Source organism: Eptatretus burgeri, chromosome 4 (assembly GCF_056783735.1).
Source record: "Eptatretus burgeri isolate ZD-2024b chromosome 4, Ebu_testis_v1, whole genome shotgun sequence".
Taxonomy (NCBI): domain Eukaryota; kingdom Metazoa; phylum Chordata; class Myxini; order Myxiniformes; family Myxinidae; genus Eptatretus; species Eptatretus burgeri.
This window is the reverse complement of record NC_140964.1, coordinates 85,058,943-85,076,764: the sequence shown is the minus strand read 5'-3', so window position 1 is coordinate 85,076,764 and position 17,822 is coordinate 85,058,943. Positions and strand designations below refer to the sequence as shown.

Genomic DNA, 17,822 nt, shown 5'->3' with positions numbered 1-17,822 from the left:
ATAGGTTTTCCCAGAAGAATAATGTTACAAAAATACTCCTGAGCGGGAGTGCCGGTCATCTCTGCCAGAGGTTGAAAGTAACTCTGTGCCAGACTGGAATAGGGGCAGTTCATAAAGTACGTACGCTCTACTTCCGGGTTTCAAAACCACCCACCCCCCTCTGTATGCAGGCTAGTGACCACCCACTATTTGTTAGAACTACGAGGAGTTCCCTTGGAAAAGCGAGCCTGACCACGTTCAGGGCCTGACCAAGTAATGCTCCAGAAAAGTTCATTTAAAGGGGTGCCCCACATATATAGGTTAAAACTCGTCAGTACATAATGTTTTTTGCGTACCTTGAAAATGAACACACATAAGATAATGTGTGATTAATTTGTTTAAAAGTGGGTGCTCATTTATATGAACTGTTCTTGAGCATTAGTTGGTTCCTCTGAAGAGCACAAGGGTGGTACAGCATACACACGAGATTTTTTGAATGAGCTTTATTTTCTATCGTCTGGCATTTTCCAAGGATGTCCTTTCTTTTCTATTGTTTGGTATTTTCTACAAGCCATGCAATGCTCTTCTTTTCTATAGTTTGCCACATGGCACATACCATAGAAAGGGGCCTTTTCTATGCCCCTGGCATTTTTCTCAAGCTATGGTATAACCCACACACTCTACAAATTAACTCCAGCTCAGGACTGGAAATTTTGTTAACTCAAAAACAGTGTTTACTGATCTATAAAGAAAGCAATTTTAGATGATGATCAATTCAACACAACAGATGACTTCTAACTTGTATGAAACACAACATGATGAACGATGACGTAACATGATGAATGTACCGAACGACTCTTACTGAGTGATATGTGACATCTATCACATTAGCACAGTAAGAGCTCGTGAGTAATTCTTAAGTGTTCAGGGGATCTTTCACTTACCGTAATTCTCAAGCAGTCTGCTGTGCTGCAACGCACATGTTGATCCCCAAGTTTATTTTGCTGCTATGGTTGTTTATATTTTTTTAAAAGTTAGTTAAAATGGTTTTAAAAGCAAACCAATGTATTATAACCGAACAATTTTAATTCTTCCATCGAAATAATGGTTATTCAGAACAAAAAAAAATACGTTCAATGTTGCATAAGATGTCCCACAATGCATTGCATTGTAAAGATTGCATCCAGTCATGAAGGTTGGTCGTGTGTCTGTGCAAGAAATCTGGAGAACTAGAGCTTGCACTTTAGTTTTCGTGGATAATACGCACCCCAAATTTTGATCAGATATTTCTCAGGAAAAAGTGCAGCTTATACACGAGTGATTACAGGTTTCCAAACCCGGACCTTGATTGGTCGCTCTCAACATTTTTATGTAATTAAAGGCCATTTTTTTTTTCTATTCCAGCTTTGAAAACTTCACATTGATAAGCGACACTGATACAGCCAACCAGGTTATGTGACAATAAACACTATTCAGCAATATCTCAACTCCTCACCACCTCCAACGCCAACTCACCATCGCTTCTTCTCCAACTTCGTCTTTGAAAAACCAGCCCTGCTATAAAAAAATACATAAATGGTAAAATGTTACAGAAAATATACATCAATTACAAGTATAATGTTAAAAGGTCAAAGTTTATAATCACCGACTTGACTGAAATGTGGGTTTGGGTGGGTGGGGAGTAGGAGGTGGGGTGGATGGGGAGTAGGAGATGAGGTGGGGGAGAGGGGAAGGAAAGGGGGGGTAGGTTTCCTCAATATTTTTGCAAATCTTCTCCAAGAGCACTTTCATTTTACATTGCTATAAGGCCCATTGAGGAGCTTGCAAATGAATCGCAAATGGGACAATGGAATTTTTTTTGTGTACTTTGTTGAGGCTCGTATAAGAGCTAACGCACAGAACATATAACAAAGGGAGCAGGAGACAAGAGGGGTAGGAGAGGGAGGCACAACAACAGTGGGGAACAGGGACATCAGCAGATCTGTGGAAGGTTAAGGAATGGGGCGGGGTACACGGGATAAACAAGATGGACACGACAGGGACTTTCAGGAAGGAAAACCGGGAATTTGAAGGCTGTGTCAACAGGTAGGTTACAGAGATTTTTGTGGAATTGCCAACAGCATTCTCAACCATAATCAATCAGATTCCTGTTCTCTTCTCTTCCGAAGTGCTTACTTCTCTTGATAAAGTCAACCTCTTCGTTGGGCGTTTTGCTACAAACTCTATGAAGACAATGGACACCCATTGCTTGCTTGCCCTTCCTGTGTTGACACCAGTGTTTCCACGATTATCATCATGCCAAGGAAAGTTGCTAAGATTATTCAAGGGCTTGACATCTGAAAAGCTACTGGACCAGATTGAATCTCTGCAATTGCTTTGAAGATGTGTTCACCACAACCATCTTCTGTTCTCTAAAAGTTGTATAGTTTGTGTCTGCCAAAGTCTGTGCTTCCACCAAGATGGAAGTAGGCTTCTGTAAACCCTGTATTTAAAGATTCCGGTGAGAAATCAGATCCTTCCAACGATCGGCATATTATCCTTCTACCCATTATGAGCAAAGTGTTTGAATCGCTCATCAAAGTACAACTAATGAGTCATCTGGAAGCCCACAACCTTCTAACTAATGCCCAATATAGCTTGTGACATTCAAGATCTTCTGGTGGTGTTCTATCCCTAATCCCTGAACATGTGAATAGGGCTTTGGATGATCGTGGTGGAGCCAGGGTCGTTGCTCTTGACATCTGAAAGGCTTTTGACAAAGTGTGGCACAAGGGGTTCACCCACAAGCTAAAAGTCATATGGCATCTATAGAAAATTGCTTGCTGCAATTTCTGATTTCCTTGCAAATGCCAAATTTCTGTGGTGTACGAGGAACAGTCATCCTGTGCCCGTAATGTATAATGTACGTGTTCCTCAGGGCTCTGAGTTGGGTCCTACATCGTTCTTGTTATATATATATATATATATATATATATATATATATATATATATATATATATATATATATATATATATATATATATATATATATATATATATATATTGTGACGTCCACGGGACTTGAACAGTCCCGCCAACGTAGAATGAGCCGAAACGATGGAGGCGGTTTATTTATTTATAACCCAAACATGGCGGTTCTAATCGCTCCACCGCAAACGGGACGAGGAAGGTGGCACGAGTCACTTTTCACTGAGTTGATGATGTTTATTTGTTTTTTATTATTACCAGAAATAACAAGACTCGGCAAGAAGAGGGATCCGGGGCGATTCGACGGGATGGTGTGGGATCGGGCGTGGGGAAAAACATAGACAATTCCAATGAATATACAGTTCTCAATCCCTCTAAGGCGCCAAGCGCGCACACACACACACACACACACACACACACACACACACACACACACACACACACACACACACACACACACACACACACACACACACACACACACACACACACACACACACACACACACACACACACACACACACACACACACACACAACGTAGCTATTTCTGGTGGTCAGGCTGGACCGTGGTGTGGACGCAACTGTCCCTGGATCGGCGTCGGACGAGCTGGCCTTGCTCTCGTCAGGGGGACAGGAGAAACCGTGGTGCTGTCGACCTCCTGGTCTTGGCCCAAGTCCGCTCACAGCCGCCAGGGAACCAGTTCTGGCGCCAAGTTGCGAGCAGGAGAGGGAGGCAGGTCCGCCCGCCGTTCGACCCCGTACTCCGAGTCAGCAGAACCCCAGAGCCAACCAAGGTGAGGCACGAGGCTCAGCAAGGCTCCAAGACACGATCAAGAACACGATCAAATCAGCACAAGAACAAGGACGCTCCCCGCGCAACAGCCTCCCCACCAAAAAAAAACGATCTTTTGGTTGTAATCTTCTTCCTCTTCCTTTTCGACCCCGAACAGAACCTTTTTATCCACCTGTCCTCGTCACTTCCAATCGAGCCGTTTATTGGCCCACCGCCGCCGCCTTCTGCCAATCGTGATCACGGGGCGGAGCCATCCGCTGCACTGTCCTGTGACGTCACGGCCAGTCTCCAGAGAATACCAAAAGGGGTTTACGCAGACAAACTTACCCTATCCCGTGTCCCTATCTAATTACGTGACAATTATCATTTCCCCCTTGAAGAAATGAACATTTATTAGACAACTTATCACCACTGAATTGCTACTTATTACATCGAGATCCTGGTAAACTCGAACAGCATGGCATACCTAATTAAACATCCTAATTACCCTTTGAATGCATACCCCCCCCTCAAACGTAACACTGCCCCCTCCTCTGGTACCGCAGCTCCTGCAAGGTATATCACAGGCGCTACCGTACCAGCCTTAACACTTACTGACTCACACCTAATTAACCTAACGAAATAAAGTAGGAGGGGCAATGGGCAGCGAGTCGCAGCTAACTTACCTATCCTGCCTAATGTACTACCCCCTTATGGCCTTATCCTCGCCTAAACAATCATTCGTTTTTTTATTTTTATTTTTTATTTTATCACATGAGAGCACTGAGCGAAGTTGCACTCCATCTTCTGGATCATCGCTCTTGCCCAGCACTCTTCCAGTGATCTGGGGAGGGGAAACAAAAGGTTCCACAAAAACACAACACTTATACTTTACATTCCTACTCTAAGCCTTAACGACACTATTCACAGGATATTTACACTTGACCGCCTCCCCCAGTGGATGCTAATAGACCCAGCGTTAACTGGGGAGCCAATTTTCAAATCTGCTTGCCCCAAAATTATGCGGACATCATGCCCTTGCTGCACATGTCAAGTTGTGCGGGATCGAGTGGGACTCACACATCTTCACAACACTCACACCATGGTCATCATCACATTTCTTGGTCATGGTCCTCATTTTAATCATGCAGGCTGAATCCTGTCATGGCCGTGGGGTAGGTTACCACAAGATGATGGGGGCATCTCAGGTGCAACCATGCCCACAGGTAAGCTTTAGTCCAACCCGGACGTTTCTCCGCCTCGCTCCCTTTGATTCCCTCCCCCTGGTAGCCATCACCTCTAATCCCGTACAACACTCTGGAAGGTGTCTCACTGGCTCCTCTGGCCTTCCTGGGTCGCCAAGGTCCTACCCGCCTTGGTCGCCCAACCAGACCCTCTCCCAGTTGCCTCCAGACACTGTCACCATTAGCCACCAGGTGGTGAATCTCCTTGAAGGGGGTCGCAATTCACGCTCACCGTGAGCTTCAGAAATCCCTGTGGACAAGCACATCATCCCCACCCACAAAACCAACATGACTCCCCCACCCCATCGGCCTTACATGTGACACCTGCATTTCTAACACTTCACCGACCATGACCTTCCCTGTTACCACACCATGTCCAATAAAAATCAATGTGTGCACCATACATTTCACTTCTTAACTTGAAGCAACTCACAGCACTTTTCCTCACCCGATCCACGCACCAGCCATTGGACAGCCACTCGTGCCCGCTTTGTTACCAATTACCAATTGTCCCTATTGTCACTAAAACCCAGCAGAACTTACAAACCCATGCCAATTTTCCCACAATTCATTTTTTTTTCCACCAAAGGAGGGCACTTCGCCACAATCTCAGCAGCCGAGCATGGCTGTATATGCTCAGCCCAATCTAGTCTTCCCGACCCCTGACAGTGATCTCCGGACCCGACCTATGAAAGGGCATCTCGGATAGACCTGGCGGTTCAGCAGGAGGATTCACCCTCTCCGAGTCTAAAAGTCGATTGGAGGGTCCCTCCATCGCCGGGTACCGGCAATATCGTTGCATGTGTCCTCTTCGCCCGCACCGGAAACAACTCCCCATAAAAGGCCCCCGTGAGTATCGGTGAAATGTCTCTTCCGGTTCCGGACCCCCTCGGCCATAATCAAATTGCTCTATTGGCTGGGCTGGACCCCGCCGCTTTGGCGCACCAACTACTGAATTACCCTTTATCAAACTTAACAGTTTCTGGCAAATTTCCTGAAACATTTGGTTAATGCCAATTTCTCCCAGCCCCCCTCCCTGATCCTGAATCTCCGCCTGTCGGATCGTCACCGATGGCCTCTCGGGCACCCGACCCGGCCGCCTCCACGAGGCCAGCCTGGCCGCGCACTCGGCCGCTCGGTGCACGGTGGGTGGATCCTGTAACTCCACTAGCGCTCGGACCTCAGGGTCAGGAAGAGCAGCTAAAAATTTCTCAAGTGCCAGTCTGTCCCACGCCTCCACTGTAAGGTCCCGATACGCGATCCTGACTGATTGGTAAATGTCCTGTGCCAGCTCCTGCACTGTCTCACCCGGCTTTAATCTGCGGTGCTGGAGCTGGGCCTGCACCAGATCACAGTTTGCCGCGAACCCAAACCGACGGCTCAACGCCTCGCAAATGTGGGAGCTGGTCAACATCCCTCCGCGATCACGTTTAACACATCTGCGGCTGGTCCCCGCAACGTTGCCACCAAATTCCCTGTACGTTCCCGCTCATTCCACCCGTTTAGTCGGGAAATGCACTCAAATTGCGTCAGAAAAGCTTCAACGCTCCCTGACCCGTCAAAATTTACCAGGGGGATCACTTTTACGGTGGCCCGCTTCTCAGTTTCTCCCTTGTCCGAATCCAGCCCAGGGATCAAACACCCTTGTGGCTGCGTATCCAATTTCGGAGCCCACTGTGGCCAAAAATGTTTTGTGGTGAGGGTCTCATGGGTCAATTTTGCCTCCTGTTCCAAACATTGAATGGACCGATTCACCTCTTCCCGCAGGATCTTCTGGGCCCGCACAACCTCCTCCAAGGCTCCGTCGCGAGTTTGTAGCTGCTCCTCAACCAACCCGGACACTCTACTTACAAAAGACGGCTCTACCAGGCCTTTATCTAAGACTTCATCTTGGCTCATAATTTTATCTTGTTCGTCCAAACGAGCCTCCAATCCTTTTACCTCCTCCGCCAAATTCATCCCTTGCTTCCTCAGCTCTCCCCACTCTTCAACCTGCAGCTGCATACGAGCATCCACACAGGCATGATGACGTTCCAGGCTTTCATCCACTTTATCAACCCGAATGTTCGTTGCATCAATTTTATCTACCAATTTTTTTCGTATATTTTCCCCCTCCAATGTAATTTCTACCTTTGTTTCCTCCAATCTATCCTCGAATTTACTTTGTATTTCTCCCAATTTAACATCCACACACTCCTGCATCTCAGTTTTCATTTTCTCCATCTTTTCCCCCAATTCATCCCTCATTAAATCAATCCGTGCACCCAACTGTTCCCCCATTACCCCCAATCGATCCGCCATCTCTGCCCCCTGTGCCGTCATTTTTGCCTTCTGTGTCACGAATTGATTTTCCATTTGTGCCGTCATTTTTGCCCCCTGTGCCGTCATGTCTGCCCTCTGTGTCACGAATTGATTTTCCATTTGTGCCGTCATTTCTGCCCTCTGTGTCACGAATCGATTTTCCATTTGTGCCGTCATTTCTGCCATTTGTGCCCCCTGTGCCGTCATTTTTGCCCCCTGTGCTGTAATTGCACTCATTAAACGTTCCAACATTGTCCAGATCGTCATCGTGCCGGTTTCCGGCACTGCCGGCTCCGTTACGGACGATGAAGCACGGTCCACGCTCGGAATGGGGGAGGTTCCAACCCTACCCCCGTCTCTCCCCTCTTCCCCCGACTCGCTGCCAGACACGTGGCCTTCCTCCTCAAACATCTGCACATCCGCCATGGTGCAGAAGTCCCGTTTGCCGCCAATTAATTTAAATTTGAAAAATCCCGCCAAAATTTTCCCGCGCTCGTGCGCTTTTCTGTAGTAATTTTATATTCCAATTCGTGGCGGGATTTTAATCTTGGTATATTCTCCCGATACCAAATATAATTTAGAGGGGTTCGAACATCCAACACCCTGAAACCAATGTGACGTCCACGGGACTTGAACAGTCCCGCCAACGTAGAATGAGCCGAAACGATGGAGGCGGTTTATTTATTTATAACCCAAACATGGCGGTTCTAATCGCTCTACCGCAAACGGTACGAGGAAGGTGGCACGAGTCACTTTTCACTGAGTTGATGATGTTTATTTGTTTTTTATTATTACCAGAAATAACAAGACTCGGCAAGAAGAGGGATCCGGGGCGATTCGACGGGATGGTGTGGGATCGGGCGTGGGGAAAAACACAGACAATTCCAATGAATATACAGTTCTCAATTCCTCTAAGGCGCCAAAAACACACACACACACACACACACACACACACACACACACACACACACACACACACACACACACACACACACACACACACACACACACACACACACACAAAACGTAGCTATTTCTGGTGGTCAGGCTGGACCGTGGTGTGGACGCAACTGTCCCTGGATCGGCGTCGGACGAGCTGGCCTTGCTCTCGTCAGGGGGCAGGAGAAACCGTGGTGCTGTCGACCTCCTGGTCTTGGCCCAAGTCCGCTCACAGCCGCCAGGGAACCAGTTCTGGCGCCAAGTTGCGAGCAGGAGAGGGAGGCAGGTCCGCCCGCCGTTCGACCCCGTACTCCGAGTCAGCAGAACCCCAGAGCCAACCAAGGTGAGGCACGAGGCTCAGCAAGGCTCCAAGACACGATCAAGAACACGATCGAATCAGCACAACAAGGACGCTCCCCGCGCAACAGCCTCCCCACCAAAAAAAAAACGATCTTTTGGTTGTAATCTTCTTCCTCTTCCTTTTCGACCCCGAACAGAACCTTTTTATCCTCCTGTCTTCGTCACTTCCAATCGAGCCGTTTATTGGCCCACCGCCGTCGCCTTCTGCTAATCGTGATCACGGGGCAGAGCCATCCGCTGCACTGTCCTGTGACGTCACGGCCAGTCTCCAGAGAATACCAAAAGGGGTTTACGCAGACACACTTACCCTATCCCGTGTCCCTATCTAATTATGTGACAATAATTATCATTTCCCCCTTGAAGAAATGAACATTTACTAGACAACTTATCACCACTGAATTGCTACTTATTACATCGAGATCCTGGTAAACTCGAACAGCATGGCATACCTAATTAAACATCCTAATTACCCTTTGAATGCATACCCCCCCCCCAAACGTAACAATATATATATATATATATATATATATATATACATATATATACACATCATTGATCTGCCTGATTGGACTCTTTCACAGTTCATAGTCCAAGTTGGCTTGTAGAAGGTCACAATGACCAATGTCAGCCAAGGCTTTGACAAGTGCTTTGGAATGGCAACAAAACGAGATAGGAGGTGCATCAAAAGCTGCCGTGGCTCGGCTATGACCACAACAAGAGAGAAGAAAACCAGATAGGAGCTGCATTTGATCTTGCCAACGCTAACGTTTTACGAAGATCAAAAGGCTTGCTGACACTTGAGGAGGCTATAAAATGAGTCAATAGTTTGCTTCAGACAGGAGAGAGAAGAAATGGCTGTGTACTCTATTTCATGTGGCAAAATTCATTTTATAACTGGCTCATCCAGTAAAGGTGGAATCAGGCGTCTTCTGTATGCGAACCTGAAATGGTACAGCGACTCCATTCCCTGAGTAAAGAACCAGCTTCAAGATGCTGTACGCTGGTCGCCCTACTCATCAAATCTGCTGCCCTGCTGCTTTCTTGGAGTTCTCTTCAATGCAGGCATCTCCTCACTGGCTGCATAGAGACGGCAGCCTGCCTGTTCTTTTCCCTTTCTCCTCACCTGCTGGCAGTATGCATCGTCCTTAACAGCGTGCAGTCTCGAATTAAACGTCTCAGATTGATCTGTGGACTTGGGTTCATCTGCATACCTTGGTGATACAAGGCTTCACCCTCAGAGGACTTTTACAATGCAACTGGCACGTCGGATTCATCATGTGCGCACCCAATGGACAAGATCCTTTTGAACGTGTTCACAGTCGACCCTTACCTAGTTGTAACCTGCTGGAGTTACAACCTGGTTACCTGAGATAATTTGCCACCTCAAAAGTCGTGAGTTAATTCATAGCTGCATTGATAACTGTGACGTTTGTACTTTATCAATTTGGGGATTCTTCAGAAAGTCATTCGGGTTTCTTTCAAATTGGTATTATTTTTTAAAAGGTAGACAGTGAGGGTTAATGAATAATACTTATAAAAGATCATTCTGTCTCTTGTCATCTGCCTGTTTCACCGGTAAAACAACAAACAGGGCATATTATTGTCCTTAAATTTTTTAAACTGTGAAATCCTGCAGTAACTGGTGCAGTCGCTTCGGTGCCTCGAGGTAGACACGTAATAATAATAATAATAATAATAATAATAATAATAATAATAATAATAATAATAGGCTAATGAAGGAATCCCAATAGTTTGGTCTGTTTGCACATCATTGGTTGTGGGTAATGGATTTATTTAATATGTACTGTTATTGCATCTTCTATAATCCCCTCCCTGTACCATTGATTATTAAATACACTTGGTCTCAGAGTGAATTTGGGCTGTCATGGTTCCTCTTTGGTGATTAACGAGAGACCGGTTAATGGATTGATTGGCCACGTTTTTTCAACAACGCACACCGGGACCGCGTCGCACGTCAGGCTCGCTTGGCTGAATTATAATCATCATCGTAATGATTGGCAGATTTGGACTCACAATCCATCCGGTATTTAGCATTTAGACAGGTGATCCGGTGGGGAAGACCCCAAAATGTTTGACCGTTAGGTTTGCAGAGGCGACTTGTCAGATTTGAATCAGGTAACTGGCATGAACCATAACAATATCATATATATATATATATATATATATATATATATATATATATATATATATATATATATATATATATATATATATATATATATATATATTACACAGGGTGAGTCAATGGAATGTGATGGTTTTTCAGAAAGAAGCTGCAGCTCAAGGCACGCTGTGGTGGGGGAAACTTTGTGTGTCACGTGATCTATAATTACGCAGTGTCTCCTATCAGTGTCGCGAGAGACAATATGAAGAACTGGTCAGTGCCACAACGCGTGTTCACGGTAAGGACATTTTTTGAATCATGGCATTAAAACAACTCATCACGAAAGAAATTCGAGCAATTGACACAGGTTTATTGCAACGGCTTGTGTACGATTTCAAGTCTAGATGACATGAATGTATCCGTTGTGGTGGAGGCTATTTAAAAGATGTTTTTTTTTTTTTTTAAATGAAGACAGATTAATAAATTGTATTGTACTGCTGTATTTCAACTGAAAGCGTCTTGCTTTTTATTCAACCCAGTTGAATAAAATAGCTAATGTTTGTCGTTCGGCTGTCCCACCCTGAAACAGAAATGCTCCTCGGAGAGAAAAAAAAAATGATGAAGTAAAAATTGCTTCAAACTAATCAAATCCTACAGGAAAATTATTTTAAAAAATTTTAATCAGACAAAAAAAGAATTGAACCTCGATCGCTCCCGAAAAAATATTTTTCTTTGCCGTTAGGAATTATGCCGCGATATCTTTGCTGTTGCACTTAGACCTCTTCTTGTGGGGTATGTCAATCATGGCTTTCCAAAACTCTGTTGCTGACATTGAAACACTTCATACAAGCATAACCAATTGTATTAGCAGTGTGATGAGGTGTGTGTGTGTTTTGTGACGAAGATTTAAGTGGATTATCACTTGGATGTGCACTACCTGCCACTAAAGGTGCACATGTTGAGGTGTACTGAAGAACACAAGAAACTTTATGAAGTACGTGACAAAGTGCAAAAAAAAACAAAAGAAAGTCTCTGTATCTCTTTTGGTTTGGTTGTAATAAAAATTTTAAACCAGACCAAAACTTTGTGGACAGCCTACACTTCGTTTCTAACCCCAACATTATCTTAATAGAGTGCATGGTAAATTTACCCAATCAAATTATTGGAATAAATCATGACTGATCGGCGGCACTCGCTCCCTCTCATAAAAAAGCTAAGTTCCCCGGATTTCATACGTTGTGTTTTACCGTTTTATTTTTATTCCCGTTTTGCTGGTCATGTTTTTTGTCAATTTTTATGTCCCAAACCATATCCTACTGTGTTCAATCGTCCAGTTTGTGTCCCGAGTTAGGTCAGGCCTACTGGTGATAGTCGACTAGTTTTCACTCCTTTTATCCCAGGTACTGTTACTTCTAATCCTTGAAGTCAATCCATTTCCCTCCTCGCTCAAAAATACAAACACCACCACTCCTTCTTCACTCTTAACCCCACCAGCCTCCCAAAATAAATAACAACCAACAACCACAACATTGGGGAACAAAAAAAAAAACCAAGCTCTTATCTCAGTAACTCATTTCCCGATCCCCTCTTCTTTTCAATAACCCCAAACTGAATCTTCACTGAATAAAATGCTTCTCTTCAACAACTCTTCATAACACTAAAACAAATGCTTCCAAAATGTATTTTGAAGTGCCTCACTCTGCTTATTACTTACTACATCAGGAACAACCCATTCTTTCTTCTTCTTAATCATCGAAATCACTTCCTTTTCTCTTTCACAAGGCTTATTTCCCAAAAGCTCTTCACTCTTAAATGTTGAGTTCATCCAGCTCCTCTTTCACTCCCAGCCAAATTTTCCTCCATGCATTCAACCAACAACATTCTCACCACCACCCCTGGATACCAATAAAGTCTGTCACAGGTTATCCAGTCTGGGGATCCTGAGGCATCCATTTTGCAGACATGTGCAAACTAAAGCATTTCCCCTTCACGTCCATTCATGGTGCCAAACCCCTTCATGTCAGCACCCTCCCAACCCCCATCTGCTCCCCCTCATCCCACCCCTTATCAGCTTCCACCGCCGCCTGCCCCCCTCTGCTCCCTCTCCTGCTCCTTCCAATCCCAGCTTCGCATCTGCCCCTCCCCACTCCTCCCAACACACATGCTCTCTCCTTGCTCCTTTCCACTTCCCTACGTCCTATCAGCAGCTCCTACCCTCCCCCCCCCTCTACCCATCCCAAACTGTGTGGACATCAAACATCTGAGGCCTCTGCTCCAAACAAACAGATCTCTCAATGTAGTCTTCAGCCGATAAACCAGACATTGTCTGCTTAACAGAATCCTTCCTCCCACAGGACATCCCTGACTCCTTAGTGTCTCTCCCTAGCTATTGTCTCCTCCGGTTGGATCGATCTGAACCCAATCTTGGTGGCGGAGTTGCACTGTACATCAAGAACTCCATTTCTCACGCTCCGTGACCTGCTCTTACACCTCACAAACCCCAGGAATACCTCTGGTTACGACTTGCCCTCTGTTCCCACCTCATGTTTATCTGTGTGTTGTACCGTCCTCCCAACAGTGACAACTCCATCTACATCGCTCTCAGACGACATGGACCAACTCTTAACCACTCATCCCAACTCTCTCTTCCTCATATGTGGTGATTTCAATTTTCACCATGCCAATGGGCTGGGTGTTGGTACCTCTCACAAGCCATGGCACTTCTGCTGTGACTCCATGGGACTGACTCGATCTGTGAACTTTCCCACCCAGATTTCTGTCAATGGCAAACCTTACCTTCTAGATTGGGTGATGACTAACTTCCCCACCAGTGTTTCTTGCTCTCCCTCTGCCCCCAGTTACTTCATCTGATTATATGCTTGTGAAGGTCAACATCTCTCCAGCCATTCTCAGACAACAGCCCCAATGCCAGCGAGTCTGGGAATTCACTCAGGCAAATTGGCAAGGGTTGCCTTTCACCCCTCCCACTCTTGGTACATCGAATTCTGTGATGAGACAGTTGCTGTATAACAGCTTGCATTCTCCTCCTGGAAGTCAAATCTGACCGAAGGTAACCACGGCCTTCCATTCCCCTCTCCACATGTGCGGCCTCTTGCTCCCTCCCTGCTTGCATGGCCTCCTGCGGTCCTTCCCAGCGAGACAGCTCAGATGTGAGTTTACGCTATCCTACGAGCCACAGATGCTCCCATTATTTTTCAAAGCTCATTTTCTGCAGATTTTGGAAAAGTTAGATATCTCAACATCATTTTTTGTGTGACACGTCACAATTATTGATGAAAAGACATGGTCCATAATTGACTTTAACTTATGTTTGAAGAAAGTAATGTGAACATATTACTAACGAGCAAATATCACTCGTTGCTTCGCTGACGGGAATACTGAGGGGGGGGGGGTGAGAGAGGGGCGATAATGAGGAGGTAGAGGGGGAAAAAAGAGAGGTGGGAGGGGGAGAGAGGAGGCAGGGGAAAGAGAGAGGAGGGAGGGTGAGCGAGGAGGGATGGAGAGTGAAAATGGGTGGGGGAGCAAGGAGAGAGGTGGAGAGAGGAGGCAGGGGAAAGAGAGGAGGGAGGGGGAGCGAGGAGGGGTGGGGGAAGGGAAGGCAGACGTGTGGTGGAGCGTTAATTACGATTCATACTGTCTCATCAAAATGCTTCTGCATGGAACAACAGTGAAGATGGAAACAAAATGTCTGAAATCCATTTTAAACCAGTCACACTATAAATACTGCCAAGAGACAAACATGGCCTGAACATGCTCGAAGATAAACACGGTCTGGAGACAAACACCACATGGATGGGTCTAGAGCCAAGCTGTCCGGAGACAAGTCCGACCCAGACACATATGGAGATAACCACCGTCCAGAGAGAGCGGGAGACAGAGAGAGCGGGAGACAGAGAGAGCGGGAGACAGAGAGAGCGGGAGAGGTGTGGGAGGAGAGTGCTGCACTGTATTGGGAAGGGGTACATTCAGGAATCAGCAGGTTGGAGTCAGTGTGATTACTGACTACAGTACGTACTTTATACAACCCAAAACCCATGAGAAGCGTTTATATATATATGTTTCAGGAAGATGGTCACAAACATTATTCCAGATAAACAGCTACGTGTGATGGGTGGAAAAAAATTTGGCTCGGTCATTTAGAAAACACATGAATAAGGCAAACGGCTCAGAAATTGGGTGGTGTCATCAAATATATTTTGCTATGAAACTCACAAAGAGAAACATATAACCTTTGTAAAGCAAATCTGATGACCAAATGCTTTAGAAACAGTCGCAAGGACAAAGGAAAACGTGATAAAACTTCCATAAGATACAGGATGAAACTGCCACCACGGTGCCCGTAACAGGCAGAGCATGTCCACATACCCACGGAGAGTCCCTACAAATCCAAATATACCCATATGTAGCACATCCGTGTGCGCTGTATATGTACTTCTACCTTGTAGTAGCTATCGACTACATTCCGATCGGGACACAAATTGTCCCACTATTCACTGTAGGGCGCTCGGTATGTGGCTTAAGCACTCAAGCAAGCACCCAAACGGAATGCCTGGCTTGGCAAGCGATTACCAATTGCCGTTGATAAAACTATGCACCCGGAAATGCCAAAGCAATGTCTGAATTGAACAAATGAACACATTTTTCAGGAGTCGAAACTGCTGCTGAGTTCGATTCTGGAGCTTAAATTTTGTAATTCAGCTTAGTTTAAGGGATTCTCGAGGTGATCGCATGTGGGGAAATGAAATAAAACCACAAACGGTGGCGTCTCCAGGGTTTATAAGCATTGCAATGTACCCAGAGATTCCTAGCTCTGATGAACAGGCATTCAATAATACGAGGGAGGAAAATGAGAAAAAAACCAAACTATTGTAAAGAAATCATTGCGGCCTGTTCCAAGTCAAGGAATGGTTGAGCAGGCCAAAAAACATGGCAGCTTCAGACCCCCCCCCCCCCCCAGTGAGGTCACCCAGGTTACGCCTTTAGACCTCAGAGAGCGAGGTGGTCGAGGATCGCTTGATAAAGGATATAATTAAATAAGGCCGTTAATCATCTTCAAAGGGGGTGTTTTAATTAACCCAAAAAACCAACAATTTTCAGTTGTGCACTTCCTTAGAGTTTTCTGAGTATGCATGCAAAGTTTCAGGCTGCTAGGTTTTATTGTTTTGGAGTTATGGAGGACACACACACACACACACACACACACACACACACACACACACACACACACACACACACACACACACACACACACACACACACACACACACACACACACACACACACGGTCTTATCACTGACGACAAAAACTGAGGAACACTTAATTCCTACACCGACGACATAAACATCCGAAAGCATACGAAACCTTCCACTTGGACAGGACAGACATGTAACTAAAACTGGAGAATACCTTCAAAAGGAAGACAAGTATCATTATTGTACAATAAACACAAGCTTATTTGCATGTGCAAACAAAAGTCCAGGTCGACTTTGACGCATCCTCATACTTTATCAGAGTATTTGCTAAAAAGATTAGAATTTGTCCTCAGGGATGGGAGAGGTTTGCGAAGGAGGAGGAGGAGGAGGAGGAGGAATGGGGCAATGTTAATGCAGTCCAGCAAATTCAGCACATTGACCACCTGATTGATATGGAATAAAACTTTCTCTCAATTGTCTCACACTGAATTATATGGATAATGCAAGTGTGGGAAAGCACTACCAGGCCGAGAAGAAGCCTGCCATCTGGTACTCACCTGCTCGATGAGCGTCTCCACGATCTTGTACTGGTCCGGCATATGCGTCACCATGTCCGTCATGTTGTCTGCAGACGTCCTCACAAGCGTTGGTCCAAAAACAATAGCCAGGTTTCGAGGTTCCATCTGTGAAAATGACATGGTTGAGGAATTAACATAAACAATGTCATCTGATTACAAAATTAAAACTTCCACGACTGCGAGAAAACTCCGTGCGAAGAGCTTTCGAAGAAGATATTTCAGCAATCAGGATCCTTCCCATCATGATGGAACACTAAACTGACCTTGTTCTTCGCAGAGTGTGCTGCCACAGTGTGCAGGTGCTTGGAGAGGAACTTTAACGTCTGATAATGATGTGGAGGTAACTCGTGAAGCTTCAGGGGTAAGGAAGCGAGGAGTAAAGTGGAACGGAGATATCTTTACATGCTGCACAAAATGGCTGTGATGCAATAATTGAGTGATAATGGAAAAAAATAAAATTACAAAAAAAAACTTTTTTTTGTTATAATTTGAGCAATGAAGACAAAAAAAAAAAAATGAACATCCGAAATTAAAATGTGAAACATGTTCCGTGTGCCAATGTTAATTAATGCCATTACATTCATGAATCAACAACAGGCCTTGTGTTAATGATATTTCATACAAGTTCTCACCATCCTCCGAAGAGCCTTCAGCCTGTCTGTGGCATTTGACTTCCTGTTTGCCTCGATGAAGTCATGATATTTATCTGCAAAGAAAATAAAGAAAGATAAAATGGGTTATTTGAAAACTGCAACCGTGGACTCTTTTACAAAGGGGCTAAAAAAAGAATTTAATAAAGTGACAAAATAAAGATAAGGGGAGAGAGGATATAGGAGAGAGAAAGGAATGTGGAGAGAAAAGGACGAAGGAAAGTAGGAGATTGGAGTAAAGGGAGGGAAAGAAAATAGTACGGACATGGGAAAGGGTATGCACACGGCATCGGGTGGGAAAGGGTATGCACACGGCATCGGGTGGGGAAGGGTATGCACACGGCATCGGGTGGGAAAGGGTATGCACACGGCATCGGGTGGGAAAGGGTATGCACACGGCATCGGGTGGGGAAGGGTATGCACACGGCATCGGGTGGGAAAGGGTATGCACACGGCATCGGGTGGGAAAGGGTATGCACACGGCATCGGGTGGGAAAGGGTATGCACACGGCATCGGGTGGGAAAGGGTATGCACACGGCATCAGGTGGGAAAGGGTATGCACACGGCATCGGGTGGGAAAGGGTATGCACACGGCATCGGGTGGGAAAGGGTATGCACACGGCATCGGGTGGGAAAGGGTATGCACACGGCATCGGGTGGGAAAGGGTATGCACACGGCATCGGGTGGGA

At 45.6% G+C, this 17,822-nt stretch overlaps 1 protein-coding gene across 2 annotated transcripts in view; it reads right to left on the bottom strand.

Moving 5' to 3' along the window:
• The window catches only part of ARHGAP21 (Rho GTPase activating protein 21), a 141,830-nt gene that overhangs the window by 23,695 nt on the left and 100,313 nt on the right, over positions 1-17,822 (bottom strand). Inside the window, exons 18-21 of one of the 2 annotated variants that reach the window (XM_085879126.1) lie at positions 17,114-17,187; positions 16,745-16,834; positions 16,461-16,586; positions 1,495-1,536 (exon numbers count right to left, since the gene is read on the bottom strand). In XM_085879126.1, the coding sequence (XP_085735252.1) occupies positions 1,495-1,536; positions 16,461-16,586; positions 16,745-16,834; positions 17,114-17,187 (332 nt within the window). The remainder of the gene's footprint in view (positions 1-1,494; positions 1,537-16,460; positions 16,587-16,744; positions 16,835-17,113; positions 17,188-17,822) is intronic. The other variant, XM_085879127.1, reaches the window with a different exon arrangement.